The sequence below is a fragment of the Lonchura striata genome, chromosome 5 (assembly GCF_046129695.1).
Source record: "Lonchura striata isolate bLonStr1 chromosome 5, bLonStr1.mat, whole genome shotgun sequence".
NCBI classification, from domain to species: domain Eukaryota; kingdom Metazoa; phylum Chordata; class Aves; order Passeriformes; family Estrildidae; genus Lonchura; species Lonchura striata.
The window spans coordinates 17,165,488-17,184,332 of NC_134607.1; the positions used below are offsets into that span (position 1 = coordinate 17,165,488).

General features: G+C 37.1%; 1 protein-coding gene across 1 annotated transcript in view; it reads left to right on the forward strand.

Moving 5' to 3' along the window:
- Nucleotides 1-18,447, forward strand: part of SYT10 (synaptotagmin 10) — a 44,795-nt gene extending 26,348 nt beyond the window's left edge. Inside the window, exons 4-7 of the mRNA XM_021551911.3 lie at nucleotides 3,471-3,591; nucleotides 3,911-4,082; nucleotides 5,547-5,676; nucleotides 6,745-18,447. Coding sequence (XP_021407586.1) covers nucleotides 3,471-3,591; nucleotides 3,911-4,082; nucleotides 5,547-5,676; nucleotides 6,745-6,816 — 495 coding nt within the window. The 3' untranslated portion in view covers nucleotides 6,817-18,447. The remainder of the gene's footprint in view (nucleotides 1-3,470; nucleotides 3,592-3,910; nucleotides 4,083-5,546; nucleotides 5,677-6,744) is intronic.
- Nucleotides 18,448-18,845: the final 398 nt, after the last annotated feature.

The following is an 18,845-nucleotide window of genomic DNA, read 5'->3' on the forward strand; positions in this document are numbered from 1 at the left end:
ACGTGAGACCATTTTTTTCTTTGTTTTATTTTGTTCTAGACCCACTGTGCCAGAAAATGGATGGGGCAGAAGTAAAAGGACAGCTGTGGAAGTAACTGAAGCTGGCAGAGTGCTGGCCACTCTGTCAGGTCTTCAGTGCTGTGTGGTGGCTGGTGGATACAGAAGGGAAATAAGTGAAGGAGAGATATGAGGTGTCAACAAAAGCTTCCATTTGCATAAGGGCAGCTGTGCTTGATGCTGGTTTTTCTGTACCTGTTATTGGAAACCAGTGGGAGGCAATCATTACAAGAATCCATAAAGCTAGCTGTTAATTGAAACCCAAATTTAGTTCAAGAAAAAAAAAGAAAAATTCAAAATAACTCTATGAAAGAGATTAAGTGCCATGGGAGTTATCTAAGTCATGTACAATTTTCGGAAAATTTGTGATACATGTAAGGCAATCTGAGGATTATTTTAAAATATGCACAGATGATATCCACTTGATTGTGTCTTGTGAGTTGTGTTTTGTTTGAGGCACACTGTGATGCAGATTTGATTGTTGAGGACAGTCTGTGCCTTGGCTCCTTCAGGTTTGCTTGTGCTGAAGGGCTCCAGTCAGACTACTTGTGTCAACTTAATTATCTAGTTAATTATAAAGTGAAAAAACACATGAATTTTCCATAGTGCTGAGATTCTAAATTAAATTGTAAGCTATACTTAACTCTCAACTAAAATTGATAATGTTTAAGGATCCAGGGAATTTAGAAATGTTACTCATGATAATCAATGTGATTAACAAAGACTATAATGAGAAGTTTAAAAAAATAAAAAAAAACAAAAAAGGTTGCTATGTTTATAATCGAGGTCTGAATCTGTGTTTTCATCTCCAAATTTATGAATCTCTAGTGCTCAGATTAACAATAAGTGTGTGTGTGTGTGTGTGTGTGTGTGTGTGTGTGTGTGTGTATGAAAATGGAGATATCTCAGACATTTTTTGTAATACACAGTTTGTTATACTATCATAGGTATAATTTTAATCTTAATTCTTCAAAATAACATTTAGAACTTCACACATTCACACTCCTGTATGAAGAAAGATCACCAGTCTTGGCAGATACTCAGAGCAGAAACTGCTTTTCTCTGCCTCTCAAAAATGTAGAGTAACAACAGAGTGAGTTTGGCAAGCATTTTGAGCAATGCTTCCTTTGAAGCATTTTAAAATACTAGTACGTAATCCTGTCTGTATTCTGCTTTACCAGCTGGGCTCACACAAAACTTTGAGTGTCTACCCAATTTCTCTTCAAAAGGAAATAATAGAACACTCAGATTCATACTCCCATCTTCAAAAATTATTTTTTCTCTATTCACATACTCAAGCCATCTCTCTGAAAAAGAAAAATTAGATCTTTCTATGAGCTATCCAAGGTGTTTCATGATCCAACCCATTTTCATCACCTTTCTCTACACAGATCTTAGGTAACTTTGAAGCACTGAAACTCTGGGAACTCTATTTTCTTTTCAAACAAAAGAGTAAGGTCTGTTTGATATAGGGATATGAGAAACAGCCATCAGATTCAGAGAGTAACACCAGTAGGAGAAGCTCTGCTTCAAACAATGTTCAGATATAGCAGAACTGAAAGATATGAGACACCACTTGCCACTGTAACAAATGAGTGGAAAGAATTACCATTCAGTTGTTAAAGTTTATTTATTTTCTGAAATAGAAAATTTGGTTTGGTAATTTAGTCTCTGGTACAAACTTCTGCACTCTTCATGGTAAAGAAAGGGAGAGGTCAAATAGTTTAATTTGTCCTGTGTGAACTGAATGAGCTCAATCATTCTGAAATTCTGAGAAATCTGAAATTCTGACAAGAGTGAAATTTGCCCACAGTTCATGTTCACATGCTTATCAAACTAGTAATTGTCAAAATCCCAGCAAAATGACTGAACTCCTGAATTGACTGGCTTGCACAAAAGTCAATATTTTATTACCACTGCAACAGAGACTTTAAAGCTATTCCAAAACTGTATTCTTCATTCTAGACTGCAGTGAAGGGGAAAAAAACCAATAAAAAAACAAAATACAAAAAACCTCACACCCCAAAGCATGCAATTTAGTTCATCTTTACTCAAGAAAGATGTCAAATACTTGTTTCTATTTAGACAGAGTATTAACCTGAAGGAAGTCAATAAAACTGTTGACAACAGCTGAAGAATGTGAACAAGAAGCCTAGTCTTGTCTTATATCTGTAAACAATATATTTCTCACCTACACAGCAATCACTATTTTAATATGTTTCATTTAAAAATATAGTATACTTGCCTTTTGATACTAGAATAACTCTACAGTAAATCCAGCAGCTCTCAAACAAATTTTTACTCTCAGAGTAACTGTAGGTTTGACAGATAAAATATTGAAGCTGAGATGTTAAAAATAAGCTTTTTAGGATTAGTCCAAAAAAAGGTCCTTTGAGATCACATGAGCATGTTTGAGAGTGGCTGCCTTACAGAGTGGCTTCCTTACATGCCCCTTCCAAAATCATATCCTAAGTTTTTGATATGCAATTTTTTGGGGGATGGGGAGGTGGCAAAGGTGTATTTAAAATTCAGAACAGGAACAATTTAGAACATAATAAACATCTCAAAACCTTAACTTTTGCAGTGTTAGGATAACTGTATAACTGAGAAAAGGAAAAAATAAGAACTTGTAGAAACTCCCTTAGGTTACACATCTCAAGTACTGTAGCATCTAAACTGCATGACAACATCTTATTGCATGAGTACTTAGCACATGGCCTCAATATAGAACCTGTCTCTTGTGAGGATTATTAAAACTCATATGGAACCTATCCATCCTTCTGAGTATATTATCCTCCAAAAAGTTGTTGTGGAGCCAGGAAAGCTGTCGGTGCTACTCCTTTACTTCGCTTTTCTTCTGAAACAGAACAGCCTCTCAAAGCACATTGAGAGCACTAAAGAGAGAAACTTTTACAAACATATTCTTCTTTTTGAAACACTTTGACAGGATTAGCTTTTTGTACACATACCTGTGCAGAAATTATTTTCCTACATAAATTCCAGTGTCTAAAGGGCATGTAAATGTGCATGATCTAAACAGTCCATCAGATTTCTTTCTATTGGGGCTGATGGAGTATTAGTGTTTTCAAGAGCAGAACTTGGCATTCTACTTTCAGCACCTTTTCTTTTGTGTGAATTCAACACAAAAATACCAGACATTCAGAAAGTTTGTCTCTGATTTTGTTTTAATTTCTCAGTTTAGTAACTGAAAATCTTGTCTTTAAACTATTATTTTGTTGTTACTCCTCCTGTACTTTAAGGAAATTATTTTTGAAAATTGCTTATGACTTCAGAAGCATCTGAGGCTGCAAAAGAAGCTTCTCTCTATATTAAAAAAATATTAAAGTTTTGCATGATCTGAACTGAATTTTAGTAGTATGATCAGGTTTCTAATAATTGCTTTTCTTTTTCAGGAAAGCATAGATTTGGGTGAGATCATGTTTTCCCTTTGTTATTTGCCTACTGCTGGAAGAATGACTTTGACAGTCATCAAATGTCGGAATCTCAAAGCAATGGATATAACTGGTGCATCAGGTGAATCTACTTTTTTAAACAAGGCAGAGTCTATTCAGGAAGGGGATGAATAACAGCTCCTTGGATTTTGTGTGTCTGACATGGCTGTGGGATGGAAGTAGCCAAGAATGGATACAGACCTTCTTCAGATGGAGTGGCAGCCAGTGTGCCTGTTGGGAATGGCATTTGCAGCATGATGAAAGCAGTGTTTGCCAGGGTGACTCAAACCTTTGCAACCTTTTACCTTAGCAATATAACATTCCTACCACAAATATTGTTCTCATGCTACCCACTTGAATGGTTTGAGTCCTAATGCATGCACTGATTATCTGTTACTCAGATCCGTACGTCAAAGTGTCACTGATGTGCGAGGGACGGAGGCTGAAAAAGCGGAAAACAACCACAAAGAAGAACACGCTGAATCCTGTTTATAATGAGGCCATCATCTTTGATATCCCTCCAGAGAATGTGGACCAAGTCAGCCTCTCCATTGCAGTGATGGATTATGACAGGTAAGCACAGTTCACTTTCTGAACATTGAGACAATTCCTGACCACTGCAAGTAGCTGCTTTCTGCCTCAAGCTTACAGGCAGCTTCAGTGTCACAAAAGGTAAAGCCTTGGGGCCTTTTCATGAAGCAGTTTAAAGCTTCCACACCTCTTAGAGCACATGGCATTTTATCTGTGTCATAAATGACTAAGATGAGGAAAAAATATGGCTCAATTTTCTTTCAGGCCACTTAGGCCTGATATACATTCTTGTCCATTTCTGGGGACTGGACTATGTACAAACTTTATAAACCACGTATGTCTTTGAGCTTAAGAAAGTCCCTCACACCTCTAATTTCTATTTAAATAGCAGGTATTTGAAACTAAAGAAAATTTCAATTACTAAAAAATAATTAAATGCTAACTATGTCATTGAACTAAGCTGTAATTATTTCTTCAGTTGATTCAGTAAAATAACCTTTTAATATGCAACCTTCAATAGGTAACCTTAGGGTTCAGCCCTCAGTGATAACATGTCTTAGGCTAATTATCTATGGCTTCACTGAGAACTGACAGGAAGCGACTCCTGCTTAGAGTGGCTCAAGGACTGCAGGTTGATCAAAACTGACAGAACCCTGCCCAAGCAAGTCTGCTTCATTCAAGTGCTATTAGTAAAGAGCTCTTGAGATTGCAGGGCAAATAAACACTGAAAGTCCAATTTAGTAACAACACCCTTCAGATTGCTTCCCTGGCCATCAGATTTCTGGTTGTTCTCCAAGTTCTGCCAGGAAGACTTTCTCAGTCTGATGTGAGAGCAGCACCGTGGTGCCATTAGCAGGGAAGGAGCACAGCAGCTTGCACATGTTCAGTCCTCCTCAGCTCCTCCCAGCACTTGCTAAGGGGAAATTGGAAAGCATTATTCTAAGGTCAAGCTACAGAAACTTTCTGATGTTTCTCAACCATTTTATGGCTCTGTGAGGAGCACAAAGTATTGAGGTATAGCCTATGACCCTTACCTTTCACATTTTTGACTGAACTTCAAAATATCACAATAGCTAGAGCTAAGGAATAGTTTATTAAAATATCTCTGAAGCATTTGCAGCAGGAAATGTATTCCTCGCAATTTTTCTTCACTTTCCTCTCTCACAAAATTCAAAAATGTTTTTCTTCAGATAACTTTGTGTATTATGATCCTTTTCTGTCCTTGTGTCTTTTGGGTTGTAACCTTTTAATGGCAAGGATTATGTTTTCATTGCTATTTTTATAGCTGCTAGAAGCACTCTGGTAGTGGCTAGAGGTTTTTGATGTTACCATTACAGAATTTAATTTTACTATGCTATCATTAAAACTAATATCTGTAATAAATTATGTGAAAACTTTGGCCATGCATTCTGTGCCACACTAAGCCAGTAAACAGAATTGTATATCAGATGTTATTAAAACTATTTTTTATTAAAAATAAATTCCTTCTCACTCTACAATTCTCAGAGTAGGGCACAATGAGGTCATTGGAGTATGCCGGACAGGAATTGACGCCGAAGGCCTTGGAAGAGATCATTGGAATGAAATGCTGGCTTACCCACGTAAACCAATAACTCACTGGCACCCACTAGTAGAGGTAAGAAGTAGCAAAATTTTCTCCTTGATATTGAAGGATTTTGCCCCTCACATTTGTGGGCTTCTGAGAATCATGAAAATCAGTGCAGCACCTATAGATCAGATAGAAGATCATTAGCACAGCCTAAATCTAATTGCATGTATTTATCTATAATTTAAAAGGGCCATTTCAACAGTTTCCATGATGCTCTGATGGCATTGTAGGGTTACATTTAGATGCTTAAAATTCCAGAGATTTTGATAAAGAGCTTACAGCTACTTAGAAGAGATCATTTGCGAAAATTTCAAAAGCAATAATTTCTTATTCAAAAATCTTTAACATAAGCTGCTGTTGCTAAAACATTAATCTGTAACTGGCCTGCAAATTAGGCTAAATTGTGGCAACATACTAGCAGCTCCCTCCAGAGTTATTCAACAGCTGCTTACTGGAGCTTTTTCAAAGGTAGGGATGATTATATTTACAAGTCCCTGGGCTTGGACTCCCTCTGTGATCTGATGTGGCCACACATTGTTGGTGTTCTGTACACAAAATCCTCACAACTCTGGACTCAGAAAGATAAATACTGAAGCCTTAGGAAGCAGCGGGGCACTGTTTAGCCCATCACAAAAGCAATCTGTAGAAAAATGAGTTGCTGCCTGAGGCCATGTGATTCCCCCACTCTGGAGCACATGGCTGCGCAACATGTCCTGTTAGAGATGGCAAAAGCAAAATATCAAGGCTTCAGTAAAAAACCAAGAAGCTTGTGGGGGCAAGGAAACTGAGTCAAGGGAGCAGAGAAGTGTCTTTTAGAGACTCATGGCTCTGTCTGGTTTATGTAAATTAGGAGACAGGGGTACAACCCCTTTTGGTGAAATAAACCCATTCCTGTGAAATGAGTCAGAGGCATTTTTAGAAGGTCACTTCAGAAAATTTCTTTCCATTATTGCTTCTGCTGGAGACTTTGATCCAGAGGCTAGAAAGGGTCTGGATGTGATCTAGATTCTTTTTTGAGAGAGTCTCTCATCCTCTGAAATGAGCATGATGCACAGCCAGACATGATGACATTTGTAAAAATAACTTTTCTTGCAGCTACCTGGCCGAGCAACCAGTTTTGATAGCCAGGGATCCTGTTCCTCGCCCAAACCACCGCTTACGCCCTAGGGAGTCCGAATGGATCCATCATGCTCAGTGTCTAAAACTCCCCTGTAGCTCACATCTACATCAACAGAAGGTTTGGCTTCCACAGATGAACTGTACCCATATTTTTTTATCAAAATACATCTTTCCTATTCTAAGTCTTATATGAAAGTTTATAATAATTTGTTAAAGTGTGAACAAAGTTGACTCGAGTCAAATATAACCCTTCCTTGTGCAAATTCATTAATCTGTTTTATCTCTGGCATATATCCAGTGTCATATCCAAGCAGTGGTTTGATGGGGCCTGTATCTTTTCACAGGCAAGGGACCAGAAAAAAAATTCCCTTAAGTAATTCAAAACTACTGCACCTTTTAACGCCTAATTATTTGGAGGAAGAAGAAATAGTCATATACAGCTCGTGTAGTAAATTCCTTCTAAATTGCACTAAATCTTCTGTGACTTTGCAAGATAGCACTTCAAACTGAATGTTGCATGAAAACAACCAACTGTTGTCATGGTTTGAGTATCTGGAAAATCAGCTCATTCCTTGGGCAGGGAGGAAGGGCTGATTTAAAGCCCTCTGGAGCCAATGAGGCAGATCTACTGACTTCAGGGTGCTTTAGGTCCAGCCCTTCTGAAACAGGTATGAGAATTGGATCTATGCAGTTATAACCTTCCAGCACTCATGATGACAGCCACATCTCTACACAAATCAAACTGCAGAGGAGAGAATGCTCAGAAGTAAAGGAATTGATTTAAAGTGATTTATCTCTTCACAAAATTGACCAAATATTGCAGTTACCCAGAAAATTTTTGTGATTCTTGATTTAATGTGACAGACAGATTTCTTTGAAATTATTTTGACTGAGTGCACAGCACACATGGAATTTAGTTTCTGGTTGCTGGCTGGATGCCTCTAGACACATATGCTAAATATGAATTTGAGATGTGTTTTCTGTCAGTCTATGGACAGAGAAATCAAAATGTGACTATTTTACAAGCAAGTAAACTAATTTATTAGACTACACAGTGAAAGCAAATGAAAAAATCTATTGGCTGTAGTCAGATACTTTAAAAACTAGAGGACAACTACATATTATTTTGTGGATTTATCTCCAAATATTGCAGTTTACCTCAATCAGATAAATCAGATAGTTACTTTCTTTTTTTCCTTTTTTCTTTTCTTTTTTTTTCTGTGAAGAGTGTAGCACAGACAGCATGGCTGGGACTGAGGTTTTGAAAGCTGGACTGTAATTAGAAAAAGTTGGGTGGTAGCACCTTTTGTATCTTTGCAATATATATGTAAAGAAAACAGAGGAGACTGTTTTCCAAAACAACAACTTTACAGAAATGTCATGCAGGAGAAAATCTACAAATGATGATTGATTTATGACAATGAAAGGAATTTTGATAATTAATTTTGTATTAAATGAAAAGGTTGTTTTGGCAAACTTCTGAAGAACCATTTTGAGTTGGTTTAGCCTGGCTGACATGTTCCTGAAGATCCAGTCCCTCCATGCCACTGACTAATCTCTAAGACAGTCAAAAATACCTTGAAGTGTCTTAAACTGCTCCAGAAAAGCTAGCAGGGCTGGTCTTAACATTGAAGGTGTACCTAAGACAAAAAAGGAAGCAGCTTTTATACCTTGCCTCCTGTGCCTATGAACACAGCAAGCAAGAAAATAAATATAAAAATCAATCTCTCAGATAGTCATTAGAAATAAGGGGGGAAAAAGAAAATAAAAGAAAGAAAAAAGGGATAAAAAGAAAAGGCTCTAGCTCAAGTTTTTGAATGCCTGTTTCAGGTTGTTATTCATGGCCTCTAAGTAGAAATGGTTTCTCCCAGAGAGGATTGGTAGTGCTGAACACTGATCCTCCCTGCTTGAGATTGTATTTTCATCACCATAAATACAGAGCAGCCTTGCAGAATTTCATTCCTCCTTTTGCTCTCGATGAGTAATTTGTTTTAATAGGAGAACAAACTCTCCTCTCTGAGGTTTTTTCCCTCCCATCTTTGTTATCCTAACAAAATTCTGTGGCCTAGATAATTTTCAACATGATTTCTGCAAGGCTGATGCAGAAACATATATATATATATGGAGACTGAAAAACTATTTTATGTATACATTTATCTTAATATAAATTATATCAACAGTGGCCTTTGTGGCCTCAAAAATACTTTTTGTAATGTGGTACTGTAACGGTTAATTAAATATTCTTTGCACTTTTTTGCACCTAATATCCAAAAAGCGAACAAATTCACGATCAAATGTAGCATAAGTGTTCAGCAATGAGCAACGTGTTTTTACCTATCTTACTGTTCTCTGACTATCCTGTGTGTTTCCTCATAGGTAGTAAGGTATTTCAAGATTTATTTTCTTAAATCTTCATTGTTGTCAAATGCCAAAGGCTCAGTTTGTGCCCCCTTGTTGTGTTAATTTTGGTATTGTTAATAACAACAGTGAATGACTTCTGTGTCTAAACTTGATTGATGGGTGCTCTGCATCTAGGAGAAATCAGGCTGCAAAATCATCTGGACATCTAGCTTCAAAAATGATCCCTTAAATAATTATCTTTATTCCTTTAGCAGTGATTAATAGAATTAGTGAAAAAGATATTTTTCCCCATTGTTTCCTTAGCCATCTCAAAAGACAGGATAGGTACTTAGATTAACTCATCCATTGGCTTAAGAGCCTTTTCACAAGTTACTCCCAGTGACATCACTGAAGTACCAAGAGCTTTGCACAGTTTAAGTCAAGGAATATGTTGCTCGATGTATATCATTATTAAGGAATTTTAAATATTTTAATTTGGAAATTTGGAGAAGCTGCAAGTTCTCTACTCCCATCCAGATTTTTTTCTCTGCTTATCCACATTTCTTCTATATCTCATGCATTACCCTAATTTAGGAAAAAAACAAATGTGGCAAAAGGCTGGTTTCAGATATCTTGTAGTACTTTTACAACAGTTAGAAAATCTTCTTTTCCTAAAGGCCTGAGCTATTTTGCTTGAAGCAGTTTACTGGAAAATGCACCAGTACTTAATAAGAATTGTATTTGCAGGGTTTCACACTGCACAGGTGAGCACAAGCTCACAAAGATTTAAGTCATGTACTGCACTCCATGACCTCAGCTTTGGATCCCAGCATTTTACAGTTCTGGTGACATGGCCCTTCTCCTCACCCTCCCAGAAAACAACCAGCTCTTTCCTCACCATCTTTTGTCTATGCTGGACTTAGGAATATGAATATTGGTCAGAGATAAAGTGGCCAGCAACTTCCCCTGCAAAATTTCTTCTTCAATAAATGCAATTCTTTGGACTAATTTTTAAGTAACAAAATTGTATATTTTTCTTAAAGAATCACCACCACTTCCAATATTTTTGAAGAATATATTAAGCTACCAATAAATGTTTTCATTGGGTTGATTTTTTTCAAGGGAAAAAGCAATTACCTAGTTTCTTTCTGTGGATGCATTTTTGGAGCAATATTAAGAAAAAGTTTAGTTAAAAGATTCATTTGATCTATCCTTTTCTCCTCTTTCTCAGCTTTTTAATTGGATTCAATGCAATCCTTTTAAAATTTTTTAACATAATGATGTACAACATATACATGATAGTCTAGTTAAAAGATTATTTTGCTATCTCTTTTTTATAAACTTTTATATGTACTAGCTTTTATTATACTCCATTAATTTTACAGGCTTTATACATCTGAAATCATTTGTCTGTATTTTTTGGGTGAGCAAACATTCAAAAGAATGGTATTTCAGAACTCAGTAATAGAGTTCTTCTGCTGAAAATATAACATTGTTCAGAAATCCATAAATGTGCCTGCCAAATTTGAAAATCACCTTATTTGAGCATGCAAAAAACCTAGGTTTGCACATACAAGTATTTGCACTTGCTAGATGTACAATCACTATTATTTAGCACCACTGTTACAACAGAACACCCACACCTAATCAGAAATACATTGCAGTTCATTATAAACACCTGACAAATGTGCACTGAGTGACAGTTCCTTGACCTGAAAAGTTCATATGACATTTCTACAAATGAACATGCTTGAAAATTAGGTAGGTGTTAAGATATGGTGTATATGTAAATCAGACAGTGAGGTGACTTTTGGACAAAGCTCATGTAATATGTGTTGGACAATCCAAAATATGGGTAAAATATACCAAATATATGAGAACTATTAATGCAGGTTTTGATGGGACATTTTCTCTCTCATTCACACCATAGCACAAATTTAGTTTAACTCAAGATTCACTTTCATTTAGCTTCTGAGTCTTGCCAGTCTAAACTGAGCTCTGTGAAAACAGTTAAATTATGGCACAGAGCAGACCCAGAGCTAGGAAAGATGAAGCAAAATGTGGCAGTAGACACAAAGCTGTTCCATGCAAATGCCCTGAAATGGAAACCTTCCCTCTGTAACAGATTCCAACAGTTTTACCACTTGTCCTTTCTTTCTCTGCTGTAAAATAGGACAAAAGAAGCACATTCCTGAAGAAGAATCAGCATTAGGCATAGGAGTTAATTGAGGTGCTGATCACAGCTATTTGCCTTTTCCAAGGCAAAAACTACATTTACTTCTAAAAAAGTGTCTTTAGTTTACTCATCTAAATGAATAAATATCTCCTGCACAAGGCACTTTTCCTTAACCCTTGAAAACGGCAGTTTTTTTAACAGCATGAAGGAAACCAGGAGCTAGAAATCTAAGAGAAAGTGAAGCTGCAGGTGAGATTTGAATTTCACAGGGCAATCTGGTCAGGAAAATGGAACTAACACCTTCAGTCTTGTGCTGAGTGCTAAGGGATGCTTGGTGATAGCAGGTGCTCAGGGCTGTAATTTGATGTTTTATCTGATAGCATCTCTACAATGTTGCTGTTGCTGGGAAACCTCTTTAAAGGCACAGAGAGCAGAATGCCTCTACGATTGACACGTGAATTCTTTTCCACCCAAGTGTAGACTGTGATTCTTGTGTTCCATGGGGCTCAGTCCCCTAGAAGGGTACAAAGCAAATTTGCAGAACAGGAAAAACCAGTTTGGTACTGTGCCATCATGGGGACTAGTCACTTTGCTGGTTTTCAAGACAAGTGTTTGTGCCTTGCTGATCAAGGGAGAACATTTCGTACAGCACTCTGTAGCTCAGCCTGTGTTGCTGAGACATGCTGATGCTATTGAAGATCCTCAGTACCAACACTGTCAAAATATAACTAATACATATAAATACAGGTTATATAGGTTGCCAGAACACCAAAGCTCCCTCCTGTGGAAAAGGAACGATGACTGCCTGAAAAATAAATCAAGGCAGTATGTTCTGGAAGCTGGACCTGCAGGAAGTCACAGAGCTGCTGTGATGAAAGTGGAGCTGCTCTGTAATAATTTATGAATACAATATGTTGAGTTGACTATTGGTCCTGAACTAGGTGAGTTCAATAAATTTAGGGGAAAAAATGTTTGACAGGGGAGTGTCTCTCAGGAGCAAATGAGTTGTATGAAATGTTAATGTCCACCTTGGTGGCCTGGGAGAGTCTGCTGATGCTGTAGCCAGTCTGAAAAATGCATCTCATCTAAAATTGAGAAATCCCAAGCAGGCATAGGGGAAAAGGCACAGGAAAGATCAAAAGATCCGATCCAGAGCATACAAGATTTATGTCTGAGCAGGCTGGGGATGCAAGCTGGTACTGTAGTTCACAGAGAAAATAGGTGTGGTTGCTCTCCCATGAATGGGTGAGAAAGCTTGGGACAGGACAAATATGCATATAGGCTGTTATTTTCAATTCCATTTATTTGAAATATTTAAGTTTGCATATTTAAGATTAAATATTTAAATACCATTCTATTTTTAATGGAGTATTCACAGACTCTCTAAAAGAAAAGTTGTGCATCCATTCAGACTGCCTGGTTTGGCACAGACACAGTGTCCCAAAGCCCATCATAAATTAAAGAATTGTGAAATGCTGCATCTCCCCTGGAAAGGTGAAGTCAGGAAGCCTGACACAAAAAAAGAACTGAAGACAGACCAAAGAAAGGATGAGGGCACAGTTATTTCATCACAGTTTCAGGGTTCATAAAGTCATTGGTTAGAAAAGGGTGCCAGAAACATGTTTTCATGGCAGTAACCTACCTCTTATACAATTTTCCTCTCCTTCAAAATACAAGTATATAAGTGTTTCTGACAGATTGCTTTTAAACAGTTTGGGACGTTTTCATCCCTTAAAAATTCAAGACCCTGAAGTAAAGTAAATCCATCCATGTATCTACCCATGAGTAAAATAAAATAAAATTTAAACAAGAATGGGGAATAAAAACTTTCTGTATAATAAATAAAGGTCTAGAACATGCTAAAAATTTCTTTCCTGTGTTGAATAATGGTATAGATTTTTTTTATCTTGGGACCTCTTAGTTTAAAAAGGAAAGACTATGATACTGATTGCAAAGCAATATTTTACTGCAGGTATAGGATACCTAGTTGCCTGGCCCTGTGGGATTTTAAATATCAGAAATGTTCCAACAAATATTCATCAAGATCACAGATAGGAATTTTAGGCACTTAAGATTAGCACTGACAAAAAGGAATCTGAGTTTTTTGGGACACATTCTAGGTTAATTTCAGGAGAAGTTGTAGGCTGTTGGATATTTTTGTGAGGCAGATACATTTCCATAAAAGTAGTCTGCAAGAGGAGAGAGAAAAAGGGTCGAGTTGCTTTTTTTCAATATGCTATGAGTTGAGACTGATAATAGGATCAGAAGTGAAGAGGTCTGAACAAGAAGATATTTAAAATCTCTTATTACATCTGAGCTATAACAGGAGACAAGAGAGGAGGGGAAAAGCCTATAGAGTATGAAAAGAGCCCTCTGGAAAATTAAAAAAAAAGGCAAAAAAATAAACAAACCACCACCACCAAAAAAGCTAAAAATCTGTTAAAAGGAAAAGTGGAAAGTATAAAAAGGTGTTGAATAGCCTTTTCAATAGAGAAAAATGTATGTGTAACAAATACTTCCAAATAGAAAAGGATTTTTGACATGATTCCCCCACCTCATATCTTGTACAGCCATTTGCCAGCTCACGAGGGTAACGGGAGCCAATTTCAGAACCTGAGTCTGTTCTTCAAATAAAAACAATCCTCTGCCCAGCAGATCCTGCTCTCAGATGATTCACAGTGCAAAGAGCTCATGGCACAATGAGGCAAAAAAAAGACATTTCCCACATGTGCTCAGACATGTGGATGGATGCTGGATGGCCTCCTGGATGCTGAAATGGCCTCCTATTTATTTGCACCTGACATAGTTTGGAAGATCTCCAATAGGTGAAAAAAAAACTTTTATATATTGTCACCTCTTCACACTATCAAAACTCCTGTCAGGAAAATTAATCCACAAACATCAGAGGTTTATGTCCAAGAAGGAGACAGTGGAGTCCTTTTACTGTATTCAAATAAAGGGAGAAGCCATGGGGCATTCCCCTGGGGTCTCTCAAATTTTTGGAGGACACAGCCTCCTCTTTTATCCTAATTTCCCAGCCACATTTCCCTTCTCTCTTTCCCCATTGGCTGAGGTACTTGAGAGGTACAGGCTTCCCAATACGCCCAATACCAAAGATTTCCCTCCGATGTATAACCCTCCCTTTCAATTCTTAATTCTTATGGAATTTAGCATTTTTCCCCATTGTTTCTTTCATCTTTCAATGTCTACTTTCATTTATCAGCAAACTTAAAGCTTATTTGTAAAAGCAAATATCTTTTTCCATTCATCAATCAGTGGAATCCTTCCCATTTTTTCTTTTATCTCTCAGTGCTAGTTTTATCCACCAGCAGACCCACAGCTTGTTTGTAAAGACAAATCCACTATTCCTCTCACTCCTGACAAAGAGTGCTTGAATAAACAATAGGAAACAGCTCTGGAAATGCTCCTGTGGTACAAAAGGTACTGGTTTTGTTCTCAAGTCAAGCCTCAACTAATACCACAAAATGGTGGACAAGTCATTGGGCTGCTGCAGGTGCTAATTCTCTGATATCTCAAAAATACGAAGTCATAATTATGGTGTATTTCTCCCTTAATATCCCACAGGTCTTTGTGTATGAATAGGGTCCTGGAATTGAGGTTTCAGCCAAATTCTGTCTCCTCCTGTTCTTGGAGGTTCAGCTGAATAATAAATTCTTATTCCTTTGTCCCAGATTTTCACATAGTAGTGGGTGTACTGTGAATGTTTCACCCTAGGAGTGGCTGCCTCTTATTAAAAATCAGAGTGATCAATAGAGGACCATTACACCCCTCACTATGGCTTTCTGAGGTTTAATTGTGTAATAATAGGAAATGACTGCATAGCTGAACAAGACAGAGAATTGCCAGCTGTAATTATTTTTGTCAAATGGGTATGTGTGGATGGCTATGTCTTTCTTCTTCTTATAAATGGAGACTTGGCTGCCACGGAAAATGATAAAGGAGATTTTTTGGACTCTCCAAAGAGCACGTCACACTCTTACATCTATTCCTTTCAAGCCTCATGTATTATAAGTGTTTAATGATCTTAATTATCCTACAGCACAACATCTGATTAATTTATTTAAACCTACAACCTTTTCAGTTCTTAGTCCACACAGGTAACTTTGGGCTATGGAATCAGAATCACTAATGAGATTAGCTTTATCTTAGCCAGCAGCCAAAATCTGCACAGCTGGACGTTTTCTGTATTCCTCTGAAAGGGAGCCTGGCACTATTGCACTTTAGCTACTTGCCAGTAGCAGACAAACAATTGTAGGTCACAGCCAGGTTTCAGAGAAGCTCTGAGGATTAACCCCTCAAATCCTGGCTCTTATTCTGCCTTCCCTCCAGGCACAGGGCAGTCTATGAAGTTGAAGAGCAGTCCTACCTAAAGAGGGCTTGATGATGAGCAATCTGTGCTGAGAAAAGAGATTTCATTCAGATTATACCAATATGGCTTTTAAATTTTTCTTTCCTTTTTTCTCATGTACTGTTGTTAAAAATTGACTTTTTCTCAAGACAGAACATTATAATTAAATCTCTAGCAGGGCAAAAAATGGCACTAAAGTACCAATTTACTCATGCACTGAAATAATACTGATGCAAAAAAAAAAAAAAAAAGTAAAAAAGCCTTTCAGCAAAAAATATCTGTGGCAGCAAAATATAAAGATGCTGTCCAAAAGGCATTTTCCTTTATATGCGACTTTTTCTGACTAGAATTAGAATATTCCACCTCCTTTTTTGGGTTATCTCAAAAAAACCACAAAACAGTAAATGTATCTAATGTAGTTTTAATAGTTATTGGAATAATATAGCACAATAAAAGTTATTCAGTTCAGTCTCTTTCATCTCAATGTGTATTAACACATTAAGATTTCATTTTTATATTTTGCATTGCTAAAAAATCTATTTATCACCCTATTCCAAATATACAAATATTCTAGTGTGCTTTCAAAAGGAACTTTCTTTTGAGCTAATCACTTGCTAATTTATACACAATAGTTCTTGTATTAATTAAAATGATATTATTTTCTTAATATCATGAAAATAGACCAAATAGAACAAAGTCACTCTGTAGGTCTTTTTAATATGTAATTTCCTCTGAAAGCACTCTGTACTTGGCCAGCCCAACACTGAAATTCAGCAGGACCACTGCTGCTTATTTCAGTGCACTCCACATCAAGTTACACATGAGGATGTGTCATAGCTTCTTATGAAATGATCCCAGTCTCAAGGAAAGCAGAATGATTTCTCTTACATCCACCATGGATTTTTGTCACTTTCTGACAGCTCAGACTATATTAGAAGTCTTCAGCACGTCTCTGGGGTATGAGCTATTATTGCAAATGCTGATTTTACTAATACTGGTAGGAAAGATGAGCCTCAGCTGCCTGACTTGGTAAATAGAAATGTCTGGTGTATGTAGTCAGACATGGAGGTGATGTGTTTTTACATACTTTTCCTTTCTAATAGTGGCCTGCAGGTTTCCACAAAATGCCATTTTGTTTTGAAGCTCAGAGGGTGTGTATAGACTAAACCTTTGATATGGAATTTTTAGATAGTCCTGTTGCACATCAGATATAAAGCACTTCTTTTCAGTCTATATTTCTATGGAAAAAATATTGAACAAAGTTTAATTTTGTTAAATATATTGAAAACTATTTCTCAATAGAAGGAAAAAGCCTAGATATATATTTAGCATTGTTTCTTGTTTCTTTTTCTTCCAAGTGTAGGTCTAAATTCTTTCTATGCTTCTCTATTTAGGTTTCTGTAGGATATGTTGGACTTAAATGCACATGTCTAAGGATGGGATATGGGGTTTTTTATATCCTAGAAGTTGACAAGCTGGCATCCTGATTTGGAGAGGCACTTCTAACTTGTGCTTTCTCCACTTTATGGGGGAGATCACGAGGGTGCCTGTTCAGAAAGCCATGTGAAATATTGTGTTAGCTCTGTCCTGTTAACCTCAGCCCCCTCCATGGCAGTACAGCCCTGCTGGCTGGGATGGAGTGGGCAGAGCTGGATGGCAGCTCCTCCTTGCCCTGCTCTGCCCAGCACCCACCACCTCGGGCAGCAGGAGTGCAGCACCACCTCCTCTGAACCATCCAGGTGCTCCTCCAGACACCAATCACAAGGGGAGTCCCAAAAACCTTCTCCTTCCTTTCCATGAGCTTGTAGTCCATGCTGCATTTGAGCTGACCGCCTTCAGTGCGCTCCTTCTGAGAACTGAAGCGGGGAGAGGAGAACAGAACTCAGCCACATCTTTGCTTCAGCACAGAACATCAGGTTTTCCTGGTATATACTTGTTTGTGGGGAAGGCATTCCCCAGAGTGTATGCTTCAAAAGGTAGGAAGTTAAAATGGAGTTCCTGGCCACAGGAAATACTGACAGCTAAAAAAAAAAAAAAAAAAAAAATCCACTTAGTATTTAAACATTTAATATCTTGATATCTTAAATGAAAGCACCCAACACAACATCTGTCAGGATTTGCTGTGACAGTGAGGGCTCTGGATTAGGCCCTAACTGGCCCAAACTCTAACAGAACTCCCTACCTTTAAAACAATCTTTATGATTAGAGCAGAAATGTTGCCAAGTCTATGTAGCTTACAAAGATCTGCAGAGTTCTTCTAACATTTTGTCTCTTCTTGCTATGTGGTGTTGGCTGACCAAGATCTACTATTAAATACCTGACTGTTTTAGTACCCTTTATTCAGTGTTCATGATGTGACTTTTTAAATGAAGTCTGTGATTTGATACCTAGACATTGTTCAAGTCAATATCCTTGGCTTCTGCATTATAGAGACAAGAAAACAAAACTTTTTGAACTTGTGTTACTGGCTTTTTGTATGCGCTAAATGGCCATTTGTGAAACTTGACAACATAAATTGTACTACTGATAGTAAATGGGGTTTTTTGCACTAGCCTTTGGGAGCTGTAGCACATTTCAGTATTTTTACAATGTATTCTCTATAAAGTGTGAATCTATTTGTCAGTTCTGAAAAAAATATGTAACAATGAAACCTCAAAAAATGTTATGAAGTGTACAGTTTGTGATAATTTTATATTTAAAAAAAGACAAGAAAAATCAAAGAGTTCATTTGAAATAATTTTATTCTAATTGTTTCATATGTATTTTGAACAAGAAATAAAGTGATTAAAATTATTCACTTTTTTCTGTCGTTTTTAAAAAAGAACACTTTTCAAAGGTAAATAAAGACACTTGGATTACAATGCCCACAAGCTGAGCAGCTCTGTGTTATATCCAAGGGCTTTTCTTCTCACAAACTTGTTACTTTAGAATTCTACACTCTGAAGAAGCAAAGGATACTTTTGCTACCAGATTTGCAAGGTTCAAGCGAGAATGCCCTTGAGTGAAAACAAATTAAATCAAGGGGTTCCATTATTACTTTGTGTAATTCTTTTCACATTGTCTTCCATTTCCTGCTATGATATTGTTTACTGTAATCTTCAGACTCGTTAGACCATGTTTTAAATAATGGATTAACTATTCAATTTCATATTTTTAAAGTATTTAAGAATATTGAAGTATGTCACAAATGAG